The 13805-nt window shown below is 43.4% G+C and overlaps 1 protein-coding gene across 1 annotated transcript in view; it reads right to left on the reverse strand.

The window, feature by feature from the left end:
• Window positions 1-4488: 4488 nt before the first annotated feature.
• LOC119086599 (heavy metal-associated isoprenylated plant protein 33-like) overlaps window positions 4489-13805 on the reverse strand; it is a 36621-nt gene continuing 27304 nt past the window's right edge. The window contains exons 5-6 of the mRNA XM_037198764.1: window positions 6193-6273; window positions 4489-4641 (exon numbers count right to left, since the gene is read on the reverse strand). Coding sequence (XP_037054659.1) covers window positions 4489-4641; window positions 6193-6273 — 234 coding nt within the window. The remainder of the gene's footprint in view (window positions 4642-6192; window positions 6274-13805) is intronic.

Genomic DNA, 13805 nt, shown 5'->3' on the forward strand with positions numbered 1-13805 from the left:
TTAATGTCCCTTAATGTCAACGGACTTAATTCACCTATAAAAAGACATAGGCTTACAGAATGGATACGAAAGCAGGACCCATCTTTCTGCTCCATACAAGAAACGCATCTCAAATTCAAAGACAGACACTACCTAAGAATAAAAGGCTGGGAAAAGACTTAACAATCAAATGGTCTTAAGAAACAAGCGGGTGTAGCCATCCTGATATCCAACAAAATAGACTTCAAACTAAAATCAATCAAAAGAGATCAAGAAGGGCATTACATCCTCATCACAGGAAAGATCCACCAAGATGAAGTTTCAATTCTGAACATTTATGCCCCAAACACAAGGGCACCCACATATGTAAAGGAAACATTACTAAAGCTTAAACCACATATAAAACCCCACACATTAATAGTGGGAGATCTCAACACCCCACTTTCACCAGTGGACAGATCTCCCAAATCGAAACTTAACAGAGAAGTAAAGGACTTAACTGATGTCATGACCCAATTGGACCTAATAGATATCTACAGAACATTCCATCCTAACAAAAAAGAATATACCTTCTTCTCAGCACCCCATGGAACTTTCTCTAAAATCGACCACATACTTGGCCACAAAGCAAATCTCAACAGATACAAAACAATTGGAACGACCTCCTGTGTTCTATCAGACCACCATGGTTTAAAGTTAGATTTCAACAACAACAAAAACTATAGAAAACGTACAATCTCATGGAAACTGAATAATGCTCAACTGAATCACCAATGGGTTAAGGAAGAAATAAAGAAAGAAATTAAAGACTTCCTAGAGATCAATGAAAATGAAGACACCACATACCCAAACTTATGGGGAGACTATGAAAGCAGTGCTAAGAGGGAAATTCATAGCACTAAATGCCCACATAAAGAAGATGGAGAAATATCACATTAGTGACTTAACAACACACCTGAAAGCTCTAGAACAAGAAGAAGCAAAGTCACCCAGGAAGAATATACACCAGGAAATTATCAAAGTGAGAGATGAAATGAATAAATTAGAAAGTAAGGGAATAATACAAAAAATTAATGAAACAAAGAGTTGGTTCTTTGAGAAAATCAACAAGATAGACAAGCCCTTATCCAAACTAACCAAAAGACAGAGAGAGAGAATCCAAATCAACAAAATCAGAAATGAAAAGGGGGACATAACAACAGACATTGAAGAAATACAGAGAAATATCAGGTCATATTTCAAAAACCTCTACTCCTCAAAACTGGAAAACCTAAAAGAAATGGACATTTTTCTGGATAGGTACCACATACCTAAGTTAAATCAAGACCAGATAAACTATTTAAATAGTCCAATAACCCCTAAGGAAATAGAAGCAGTCATTAAAAGTCTCCCAACCAAAAAAAGCCCAGGACCAGATGGTTTCAGTGCAGAATTCTACCAGAGCTTCAAAGAAGAGTTAATACCAATACTCTCTAAATTGTTCCACATAATAGAAACAGAAGGAACATTACCAAACTCCTTCTATGAGGCTACAAGAGAAAAACTCAAAGCAATTCCACTAAAACCAGGAACGAGGCAAGGCTATCCACTCTCCCCATACTTATTCAATATAGTACTTGAAGTTCTAGCCAGAGCAATTAAGACAACATAAGGAGATTAAGGGGATACAAATTGGAAAGGAAGAAGTCAAGCTTTCCCTATTTGCAGATGACATGATAGTATACTTGAGTGACCCCAAAGATTCCACCCAGGAACTGATAAAGCTTATAAACACCTTCAGCAACATAGCAGGATACAGGATCAACTCAAAATATCAGTAGCCCTCCTATATACAATGGACAAAGAAGCTGAGAAGGCAATCAGAGATACATCACCCTTTACAATAGCCACAAATGACATAAAATACCTTGGGGTAACACTAACCAAGCAAGTGAAGGACATATATGACAAGAACTTTAAGTCCCTGAAAAAAGAAATTGAAGAAGATGTCAGAAAATGGAAAGATCTCCCATGCTCGTGAATAGGCAGGACCAACATAGTAAAAATGGCAATCTTACCAAAAGCAATCTACAGATTCAATGCAATCCCCATCAAAATACCAACACAATTCTTCACAGACCTGGAAAGAATAATTCTCAACTTCATATGGAAAAACAAAAAACCCAGGATAGCCAAAAGAATCCTGTACAATAAAACAACCTCTGGAGGCATCAAAATCCCTGACTTCAAGCTCTACTATTGAGCTACAGTAATAAAAACAGCTTGGTATTGGAATAAAAACCGACATGTGGACATATGGAATCGAAATGAAGACCCTGACATTAACCCACAAACCTATGAACGTATCATTTTTGACAAAGAAGCCAAAAGTGTACAATGGAAAAAAGAAAGCATCTTCAACAATTGGTGCTGGCATAACTGGATATCAACGTGTAGAAGGCTGCAAATAGATCCATATCTGTCACTGTGCACAAAACTTAAGTCCAAGTGGATCAAGGACCTCAACATAAATCCAGCTACTCTGAACCTGCTAGAAGAGAAAGTAGGAAGTAGTCTTGAATGCATTGGCATAGGAGATCACTTCCTAAATATAACACCAGTAGCACAGACACTGAGAGAAACAGTCAGTCAATGGGACCTCTTGAAACTGAGAAGCTTTTGTAGAGCAAAGGATACAGTCAACAAGGCAAAGCGACAGCCTACAGAATGGGAAAAGGGCTTCACTAACCCCACATGTGACAGAGGACTGATATCCAGAATATATAAGGAACTCAAGAAATTAGACATCAAAACGACCAACAGTCCAACTGAGAAATGGGCTTTAGAACTAAACAGAGAATTCTCAACAGAGGAAACTCAAATGGCTGAAAGACATTTAAGGAATTGCTCAACATCCCTAATCATCAGGGAAATGCAAATCAAAACAACTCTGAGATACCACCTTATGCCTCTCAGAATGGCTAATATCAAAAACACTGAAGACACTTTATGCTGAAGAAGATGTGGAACTCGGGGAACTCTCCTCCAGTGCTGGTGGGAATGCAAGCTTGTACAACCACTTTGGAAATCAATATGGCGCTTTCTTAGAAAATTGGAAATCAATCTCCCCAAGATCCAGCTATACCACTCTTGGGCATACACCCAAGAAATGCTCATTCATACCACAAGAGCACTTGCTCAGCTATGTTCATATCAGCATTGTTTGTAATAGCCAAAACCTGGAAACAACCTAGATGCCCTTCAACTGAAGAATGGATAAATAAATTGTGCCACATATACACAATGGAATACTACTCAGCAGAGAAAAACAATGACATCATGAGGTTTGCAGGCAAATGGATGGATCTAGAAAAAATCATCCTGAGTGAGGTAACCCAGACTCAGAAAGACAAATATGATATGTACTCACTCATAGGTGGATGCTAGATGTGGAACAAGGATGACTTGACCTTAATAGTTATGCCAGAAACCCCATCCAAGGACTGAGGAATCTGTATGCTAGGCCCCGGGTGGAGAGCTGGGAGTGTAATTAGTGAGAAAGAGGAGGGTTTATATGAGCGAGAATTGTTGAAACCAAGGTTGGATAAAGCACAGGGACAAATAACCAAACAAATGGAAACACATGAAGTATGAACCAAAGGCTGAGGGGCCCCCAACTGGATCAGGCCCTCTGAATAGGTGAGACAGTCGATTGGCTTGATCTGTTTGGGAGGCATCTAGGCAGTGGTACAAGGAACTGGGCTCGTTGCATGAGTTAGCTGTTTGAAACCTGGGACTTATGCAGGGACGCTTGGCTCAATCTGGGAGGAGGGGACTGGATGTGCCGGGAATGAGTCTATCAGGTCGATCACAGTACTCAGAGGATCTTGATCTGGAGGAGGTGGGAATGGGGGATGGAATGGAGGTAGGAAAGGGGGGAAGCTAAGGGAGAGAACAAGGGAATCTGTGGCTGTTATGTAGAACTGAATAGTATTGTAAAATAAAATTTAAAAAAATAATAAAAAAGGGGGGGAGTGGTGTATGAAGGTTATCTTGCCTTGAAAAGGCAAAATGGTTTAGAGTACTGTACATGGGAAGAGAGAAATACAATGGCAAGCAGGGGTGGGGAAGAAATGAGGCATAAAACTGGGAAGGGAAAAAAGGACCGGTGTTTAAAATAGAGAGAGGCAGCGGGAAATGGGTGTAATGACAGAAGGGAAAAGGCAGAATGGCCAGAAGTCTTGGGGGACGAACTAGGGCAAGGGAGGAGTTACAAGAAGAGGCAGGAGCAGAGGAGAGGCAGGGCAAAAAGACACAGGAGTTGGACAAGGCAATAGGCAAAAAGACAGGATGGGAAGGGGATGCAGAAGAGGAAGGGAAGGAAAGAGAATGTTGAGGAGCAAAGGTTACAGAGGGAAAAGAGAAAAGATACTGAAAACACAAAATCAGGAGAGAAATTCAACCCCTGCTGGCCAATGCCACACAGCCAGCACTTGGGAGGTAGCCATCAGGACGGAAAATGGAAAGATGTCAATTCTGGACAGACAGGACCAATGATCCAATGAACACCTGAAGGAACCAACGAATGAAGGACACACAATGGGTGTCACCGGGACGAGGGGGATCCAGAAGCACACGAAGCTGTGAAAATGACTTAAACGGAGGAGATACACACCTGTGACACTATCAAAGAAGCAGATATTCAAAATAATCGCCTACAACAAGCTCTCCAATCGGCAAAACTGAATAGTCGGACAGCACTAAGAGTTGACAAGGATACAGACCAACAGAATCTTTTGCATGTTCTTCTCTGGGAAAAACTGAACCTCGCTTTAGAATCCATTTAGCTCTACGCTACACAAGGGACAGTCAGTCACTCATAGATGCAGCTCTCAGACACGGTCACATGGGATTTCTACGGTCAGGTGCCTCTTCTCAAGGCAGCAAGAGACAGAAATAACAAACCTCTACAGGTTACCACAAATCCACCTCACAAAAGGTTTTTTTACAATATCAGTAGGCACGCGTTCTCGGGATAATATCTTGTTAAGGCTGTTTCTCAACGTGAATAATTTACAGACAGGAGACCAACTAATGATGATTCTGTACAGGTTCACATGATCTAAATGCATGTGAATGCAAATATCTGAAACAGCATTTTCTCATTTCTTCAAACACACCGTATCTCAATAAAAGGAGGAATGGATATGATCTGGGGCTGGCCAGGCAGACCTGTACTAAAGCCAGCTGTTTGAGAGTTGGAGGAGAGCACATCTATACTTCCAAACCTACCTAGTGACACAACAGTCATAAAGATGGCCTAGGCCACAGCCGAGAATACGTTTCAATTCCAAAGTGGAAGGAGGGAAAAGGATTCTGATTTTCCTCACACAAAAGTCCCGAAAACCCTGGACTAGGTTGGAGGATTTTAAGGGCTATGTTCTCTTGAGCTTTCTCTGGGGCCCTGATGGATGAAGAAATAACTTAGTGTCTTGTCTACAAACAGCTACATGCTATAAGGGTAAGAGCCATTTTAGGTGTTTTCAATCCTGTAATATATATACATACACGTATATGTATGTATATATAGAAAATATACATATATTAATGACATATACATATATCTTATGCATACATGTGTGCTTATATGTTTATATGTACGTATAGATTCACTGTCCTTGTCCTCTGAGGCATCCTGAAACAAGAAAAATTTAAGACCATAAGCTCCATCCTTACCCCCACACCTTTCCTCGCTCTTGTTTAGAATTTTGATTTTTTCACTGTGTACCCCTGTTTGTTATCAATTACACTGGCCAGATTTATGAGGTACCAGATTACAATCAAATCATGTTCATATTGTTGGTCTGGATAATCCTGTGTCTACACAGACAGCACAAAACCCATCATTATGAAACTCATTTGAAACTGTTATTAAATATTTTCTCTTTATAGTCTCAGCTATACGACATTACCATGTCTTTAAAGTTACTGAAAGGTTTGCAGGGAAGCCGAGACAGGCACATTTCTCGAATGAAAGCAAAGACTCTAAGTGCTTCAGCAATACAGCACAAGAACTGATCCACAACAGCAAAAGCAGCACGTGAGGGAAGAGAAACAGCTCCTAAAGAATCCTTCTGTCCTACAGTATTTTACTCCCTAGTCCTCTGGCTCTTCCTCCAGGCAGTCCCTCTAGCCTGCCTTCTCGTATTTGTGTTAATATCACGCTATACTTACTCCTCCTCCTCCGGAACTCTGGGGTCCTTGTTCAGGAATCAGTTGTCCTAGACCAGCAGGTGGTTCTCCAGTGACAGGTTGCTGAGAAAGAGATGACCAGGGGATGAGAAGTTAGAGAAGATAGGAAAGTTTGCGATCAGGCATGCTTACAAAAGCTGACTGCCTATGCAAGCACCAGGTCATTAGGAAACGCTGCATCCTATATACAGGTTTCACAAAAGGAAAAATGGGACAGTGTCACACACACAAAAAAAAAGGAAAACCTCATACAAGGGGACCAAGTCAGCAGGTAGTCAATCAAGCAACAATGCACAAACGTTAACACAAAGCAGCTCCAGTGAGAAGCAAATTGAGCAGACAGAGGCCATAGGAATGATAAGCACAGCCTGTCCAGGTGGGAGGACCTGGGTTCTCAAGATCTGAAGATACAGCCCCCCTTGAGGGCCTCACTCCAGGCCATTACTGGCCTTGTGAAGCATGTTCCTGCATTTAGGCCAGAATTAAGTTCTTTCTCCACACATCTGTGCCTCAGAGGAAGACCCAGACAAGTCAGGGGAACAACAGGAACTTAAGAGTAAACATCTAATAAAGTACAACAAAAATATTCATAAAGGGCCTGAAATCCGGGAGTTCAAGAGGCAAAGGAGGCAGAGCCCAGAGTTGAAAGGCTGGCAATCTCTGGAGCACAATGAAATCGATGGATGTCCACACATACGTACATCCATCCTTAGGCACCTTTTAAGCACCCAGAGAAGGAATAAGATAGTTGCTGTAAACGACCACACTCTCAAAACTGCTTTGTAGTACACAAGGACACAGGTCTAAAACAAAATGACACTGGATACAACATGAGGAGTAGAAACAAAACTGAAGCTCTCATTAATCCATTCCATATAAACTGAGCAGAAACTATAAATCTCGGGATGTCAAAGGACCCTGTATCCAAGAAAAGGGGAAGTCTGATGAAGGAAGATGCCTTAAACTCAGGATTTTAAGGCCTGGCCTCAGAAACATCAAGAGACCTGCTCTCAAGGACAAATAAAGGGCCATAGTTTTCAGGAAACACAGGGATCTATGAAGGGGCTCACACTCTAGAGGCACTCCTTATCCAAAATCCAACAACCTGAACTATTCCCTCATCCCCTGACCATTTCCCCAGAGTTCTGCACAATCCTATGTCTTTGCACCGTCTTCTCTACTTCTTAAGCCCTGGCTTTCTTGGAAACAGGACAAGCTCTTTCAGGATAATAAAGGGGATATCTGTTTCTATTTTCAAGAGGAAAACTCCTGCTTCCACGGTGTATTCATTTACAAACCTAACCAATCATTAGACATAGGTAACACACACTCACAGGTTTTAAGAGCAAGGCATACAAAAACCCTGACAAACACCACTCTCCCACCCAAAACTAATAGACTGATACACAGAAGACAACAAAACCAGAAGAAAAGAAAGGAAAGAAGTTTCCAAATAAGAAGTCAAGATATAGGTAGGTAAGCAGGTACCACTGGCATGATTCTTTACAACATCACTTGTGTGGCCAAAGATGACTAGGAAATAAGAAAGGCCTCAAACGAATGAGCCAACTCTCTGTCAAACTCACAAAACACAGACAGAACAAACACAGGAAGACAAGAAGGAAAACTCAGAGTGAGACTGTCAAAGAAACGAAGAGCCAACACTAAACACCAACAGTAGACAGAGTAAAACCTGTCTCTTGTCCTCCAGACATCCACGACATAGGAATAAAACTTAAACATCTGTAAAGTAAGGCTCCTAACCCCACAGGTGGAAGTTTCAGTGTGTCATTTTAGGTGTACTCGGTTGAGAGAAAAAAAAAAGCCCGAGAACAGAATTGATTGTGGTGGCACATGCTGGCTCCTGAAAGCTGTTGGGTCCCTGTTTTAAGTTCAGGGCCGGGGGGAGCAGGTGCAGATCGCCACATGGCCTAGCGTGTGCTCTGTCAGGGCATCAATTGAGCCTTATTCAAAGTACCACCTAGAAAGACAACCTGTCAACTGACTGACCCCAGGCACGAAGAGGCAGGGGGATACACAAAGACCTCCAGCAGACCTAGGCTTGGCTACAGGCTCCTTCACAGGGAACCCAGAACGCATCATGGAAGAGATCCATTCCTTTCCTTCTGGACACCAGGGCCACTAACCTGGTCCTAGGGTTTTGGGGTCTCACCTCTCCTTGTTTGCCTATTGTCGGGGTAGGGAGGACAGCCTTACCTAACTCACCAGATTTAATTGTACTTTCAGTGTTACTTAATGAGAAAGATTTTCCAGCTAAGGTAGGAACTTTCATTCCATGTGTCTCACTCCAGACCTGGTAGCAGTGCTTCTCCTCCTCATACACACAGACAGGACCCTCATCTCTGCCTTGTCCCTAGTTCCAAAGGACTAATAATGAAAACAGATGCCTTAAATGATCTCTCTCTGATAAAACTGAAATAAGTTCTCATGCACCACAAGATTTCTCTTCCCATTTCCCTCTTCTATTTCACTGCTCAGCTAATGGCTACATCGGACCACCACTGAACTCGAGTCCAGGATCATCAAGCAAGAAACTATAACAGCTAAAGGGTATTTAAACCCCTACCTCAAAAAAGTCTGGGTTCTACAAAGCAGACTTTCATATAACCGTCTATTAATGTTAAATGCTCTCAACAATTGATCACATGTTTCTCCTGGATGCTAAATTAGTGAAGAGGTGCCTTAAATAATCTGTCTCTGATAAATCTTAAAAACGTGTTCCAATTTCTCTGTCTCTCTCATGAACACTAACTAACCAACATAAGCAGAGTACTAAACACTACCATGGTCACTCACTTTCTCATGGCTACTTCTTAACATGTTCAAAATTTCTCCCAAGCCCCAGAAACTAGCTTAAATCCATCTGGACATGTTGGATCTACTTCAGAATTTCTCTGTGTCACCAGAATCCATACTGTCAGAAACAAAAGCAGCCAGGGTCCCAAGCCAAGAGGGATGGACGGCTCCAGAGGAGCAGGACAGCCCACCATACCAGGACGCCTGTCTACCTCTAAAAAACCCCTTCGCAAAAAGCCCTTAAGTGCCAAACAGTGCCCACCAAGTCAGCTGGAAAGCAGTTTTTCTGTGAAAAACAACGCCTCTATTCCTATTCACTTACTTTTTAGAATAAGCCAAAAGTCTAGAATGTTAGGATCCTGCCCTCACTCCCGAACATGCACAGCTTGGGGTCTTGCATCTTACTTCATCAGGGGGTGCAGGCCATTATGTACCTGCCTTAAAAAGTCAGACAGGAAGCACCACCGTGTGTCTCTCCTTCTCTCTCCGTCTCTCTCTGTCTCCCTCTCTCTCTGTCCTCTGTGCTCTCTCTGCTCTGCTCCTGCCAACCTTCATTCTCTCCAGGCCTGGATATCTTTCCTCCTATCCCATCCTTGCTTTTAAGGAAGCTCTTTGTAACTATGGTAGTCTTGGCCATGGCCTGTGAAATCTCCACTGGGAACCAGCACCACCAACCATCACCGTTTATCTTTCAAGACCCACACATAGAATCCCACTAATAGAGAGGAGGCAGAAGTTGTTATCATTTTGTACCTCAGGTCAGCAGAGCACAGGTACCAGTTTCCAGGTCATACTCTCTTAGAAAAACAAAAAGGCCATTTCAATCCCAGCACTCAGGAGGAAGAGGCATGGGGATATCTCTCAGTTCCAGACCAGCCTGGATTACAAAGAAAGCTCGAGAACAACCAAAACTGTGACACTGAGAATCCCTGCTGGGTAAATAAAAAAATCTAAATATATTTTCCAGAGTGGACAGGATACAACACTCCTGAAATCACAGCATTGTAGACACAGTGACAACAGTATCCAGAGTCTCAGTCCACCCAAGGACACAATATGGCAATAAATGTCACATTTAAGCAATTTGAAGCCTGACCTGGGTAATTTAGAAAGACCTTGAATCAAAATTAACATGTTAAAAAAAAGGGACCTTAACTCAGACCAGCATATAAGAGTAACTGTACTACTTAGAAGAAACTATAAACCTATCTAAAAAAATGAGAATATCAAGTGGGCAATTGCATAAAGGTGCTTGGCATAAAACAAGACAAATAGGTTCAAACCTAAACCTTACATTGTGGATTGAAAGAACCAGCCAGAAAGCTGTTCTTGTTAATCTATTGCTGCAGTAAGTACAAGCAATGATTACATTCCAAGGGACCCAGACTTGTAAAGGCAACACAAAACTCACACGTTCTCACATATACAGAAAGTAGGAAAGCACACACCGACACACGCACAGAAAGAAAAAGATAAAGTGACAGATTGGGGTAGGGATGAACACAAAACTAAGAGATTCATCATTCATGAGGATGGCCTCTAAAGACAACACCACAATCTAAGGCTAAGTGAAACCTATACAATGAAACACTTTACATCTGGCACTACCCAGTGATGGACATAAGAACACAGAACAAACTAATCCTTTACATATTGTTCTAAGTTGAAACTGACAGACTATTAACAGCTATTTCCCCCAAATTCATCAATGGCAACACGTATACACTCCACGCCACACAACTTCCACCCCCAAAATAAATGTTTAAAAATACAGAGATTTAAGGAGAGGGAAAAATGTGGAGAAAAGCAGAGGTTATAAGGGAAAAAGAAAGTGGGAAAGGAGCTGCAACAGGACTGTAAGGGGAGAGGGAAGTTGGAAATGGAGACATGAATCAGAAAGGTAGGAAAGTACAGGAAAGAGGAAATGGTCTGGGGAAGCAGAGAAGAACTCAGAAAGTGGGGGCGGTACCTAAGAAAGAACAGGGGTTCAGAAGAGAGAGAGCAATAGGAAAAAGGAAAGAGAACTAAAGAGGACAGGGGAAACAGGGTTGCAAAGGACTAAGTGTTAGGACAGGAAAAAATTTAAAACAGAACGGGTTGGGAATGGGTAGAAATGGCTGTCGAGTAAAAGAAATTTTAAAGGGTTGCACAGGAGAAAGAGCACAGAAGAGCAAATGGTACAGAAAGGAGTTGTAGACCTGGAGCAAAGGGAAAGGAATGGAAAAGTAGAAGAGGTAGGAAATGCATGGGAAGGAGCCAGTTCATGGGAACAGGGAAAGGAACCTGGAAAGGCAAAAGTGGTGATGGTTGGGGAAAAGAGGACAGGGATGGGGCACGTGGACAGGGGTTACAGGTTTCACAAAGGAGGCTGTGGTTGAAAAGTTTAGGGACAGTACAGAGGGACCAGGTAAAAGGGTTCTAAAGAGGTGCAGGATGAAAAAGTTAGAAATGGGTTTTGAAAAGTATTGAAAGAAAGATGGACAGACAGACTAGGGGTTGTCAGGAGAAAGCAGAGGAGAGGGGGAAGGAGGGGCACACAGGGAGAGAGGAGAGAGAGAGAGAGAAAGGTTTGGGCAGAAGAAAGGACCCTGGAGGCAGATAAATGGGAGGGGGGTGGACCATAATGACACAGGGGACAGAGGAAGACATGGGAAGGAGGGGAGCTTGGAATTAGCTATAGTGGAGAGGAAGGGTGAATGGCGTGAGGAAGGGGTTGGAAAGAGACAAAAGTGGAAAGGAGGTTGGATAGGAGAAAGGAGGTAAAGAAGTCACTCCCCAAACGTCCCACCAATCAGCAAAGACGTTTAAAAACTGCCTGGACTGAGTCTACCGGGTTGAACTCAGTCCTCGGGGGATGCTCTGCCCCTGAGGTGGTGGCAATGGGGGTACAGTGGGGGGAAGGGGAGGGGGACAGGAGGGAGGAGAACAAGGGAATCCATGGCTGATGTGTAGCAATGAATGGTATTGTAAAAGAAAAAGATAAATTTTTGAAGAAAAAAAAAAAAAACTACCGAAAACAGAAAGAATGGGGATAAACGACTCAAATCTGTAATAAAAATCGACTGGGAAGGCACCCACCGAATCCAACTCCTGGGTCTAACGGAAAAGGAAAGATCTCGAAAGTTCCAAAAAGCCCTCAACGGGCAACGCTTAAGTGAGACGACGCCTGAGGAGAAACGGTTGCCTTGGGATGGAGGAACCCCGAGAAACAAGTCTACTCACTGCCATGGTGAGCAGAGGGCTCCACTGGGCCGATGTCAGCACTCGGCATCCAAGGAGAGGGCCCACAACTCTGAGAAAGGCCACAAGCCGACCGCGAAAGCCCCGGAAAGGCCTCCGCGCCTAGGCGCCACAGATGCCGGCCCCACGGCCCACACTGTTCACCAGACAGCAGGGCATTCTGGGAACCGGAAGTGAGCATCCTTCTACAGCGCCCCCTACTGGAATGGCGGCACAGACAGCCTGTGGCCCTAGGCCATGGCCTGCTTTGCAGAAGCTGGACCCCCAGCTTACTATGGAGAGGGAAATGGAGGAGGAGTTGGATCTCAGCCCCAATACTGACCTGACTTTCGGGTAGCACGGATCCCACAAGAACTCACACAGGATTTATAACTGAGCCTTGGGTGCAAAGCACAGAAGAGTGCTTTAACGGAGACTGCATGGGAAGGAATCTCCCTATCTCTTCTCCTGGGGCTTTTCTAGGAGGATCACCCCACTTCCCAGGGGCCTTTAACATGGGGAAAGGGCTGTCATGGGGGGTGCTTGTCTAGGAAAAGAAAGTTTTTGCAAAGAGGCAGGAAGAAAAACAGGTACTTGCAAAAGTGGGTGTAAGTTGCAGGCGGAGATCTTCGTGGCTACAGGGGAGAGGGCCCGGAGAGTAAAAGGTCCAGAAAGTGATAAAGGTATGGAAAGGGGAGAAATCTCTGAACAGGGAGGAAGAGGCTTAGGAAGGCACAAAGGGTGGGAACATGGAAAAGCATGTGGGAAGGAAAAAGAGGAAGTGATAGGGCTAAGACAGAGAAGAGGCACAAAAGAAGAGTGGTTGGAAATGGGGAACGAGGTGGCAGGGAGTAAAAGGGTGGGAAATGAGGAAAGGACAGTGAAAGTCGAAATGGGAGCGATTTTTAAAATGGAAATCTGGCCAGTTTGCCAGCACAGGACTTTAATCCCAGGCCTCCTGGAGCAGAAATGGTGATTCTCTGAAATTGAGACCACCCTGGTCTACACAAAGAAATCCAAGTAAGAGAAGTAGGTGGACAGGCCCTATCTCTATGGCAAACAAATATAACAATAATCATAATAATCACGGCACCGAAAATAATAACATCAATATCATTTACAACAACAACAAAATAATGGAAGACCACTGCAGGCCAGAAAGGCAAAGAGGGTTTAGAAAGGAGAAAAGTGGTGTGTGAAGGTTCTCTTGCCTTGAAATGGGAAAATGGTTTAGAGTTCTGTACATGGGAAGAGAGAAATACAATGGCAAGCGGGGTGGGGAAGTGGGGGGCATAAAACTGGTGAAGGGACGAAAGAACCGGGGTTTACAATATAGAGAGGCAGCGGGAAATGGGTGTAATGACTAAAGGGAAAAAGCAGAATGGCCAGAAGTCTTGGGGGACGAACTAGGGGAAGGGAGGAGTTACAAGAAGAGGCAGGAGAGGAGGAGAGGCAGGGCAAAAGGACACAGGAGTTGGACAAGGCAATAGGCAAAAAGACAGGATGGGAAGGGGATGCAGAAGAGGACGGGAAGGAAAGAGAATTTGGAGGAGCAAAGG

This window comes from Peromyscus leucopus, chromosome X, assembly GCF_004664715.2.
Source record: "Peromyscus leucopus breed LL Stock chromosome X, UCI_PerLeu_2.1, whole genome shotgun sequence".
Taxonomy (NCBI): domain Eukaryota; kingdom Metazoa; phylum Chordata; class Mammalia; order Rodentia; family Cricetidae; genus Peromyscus; species Peromyscus leucopus.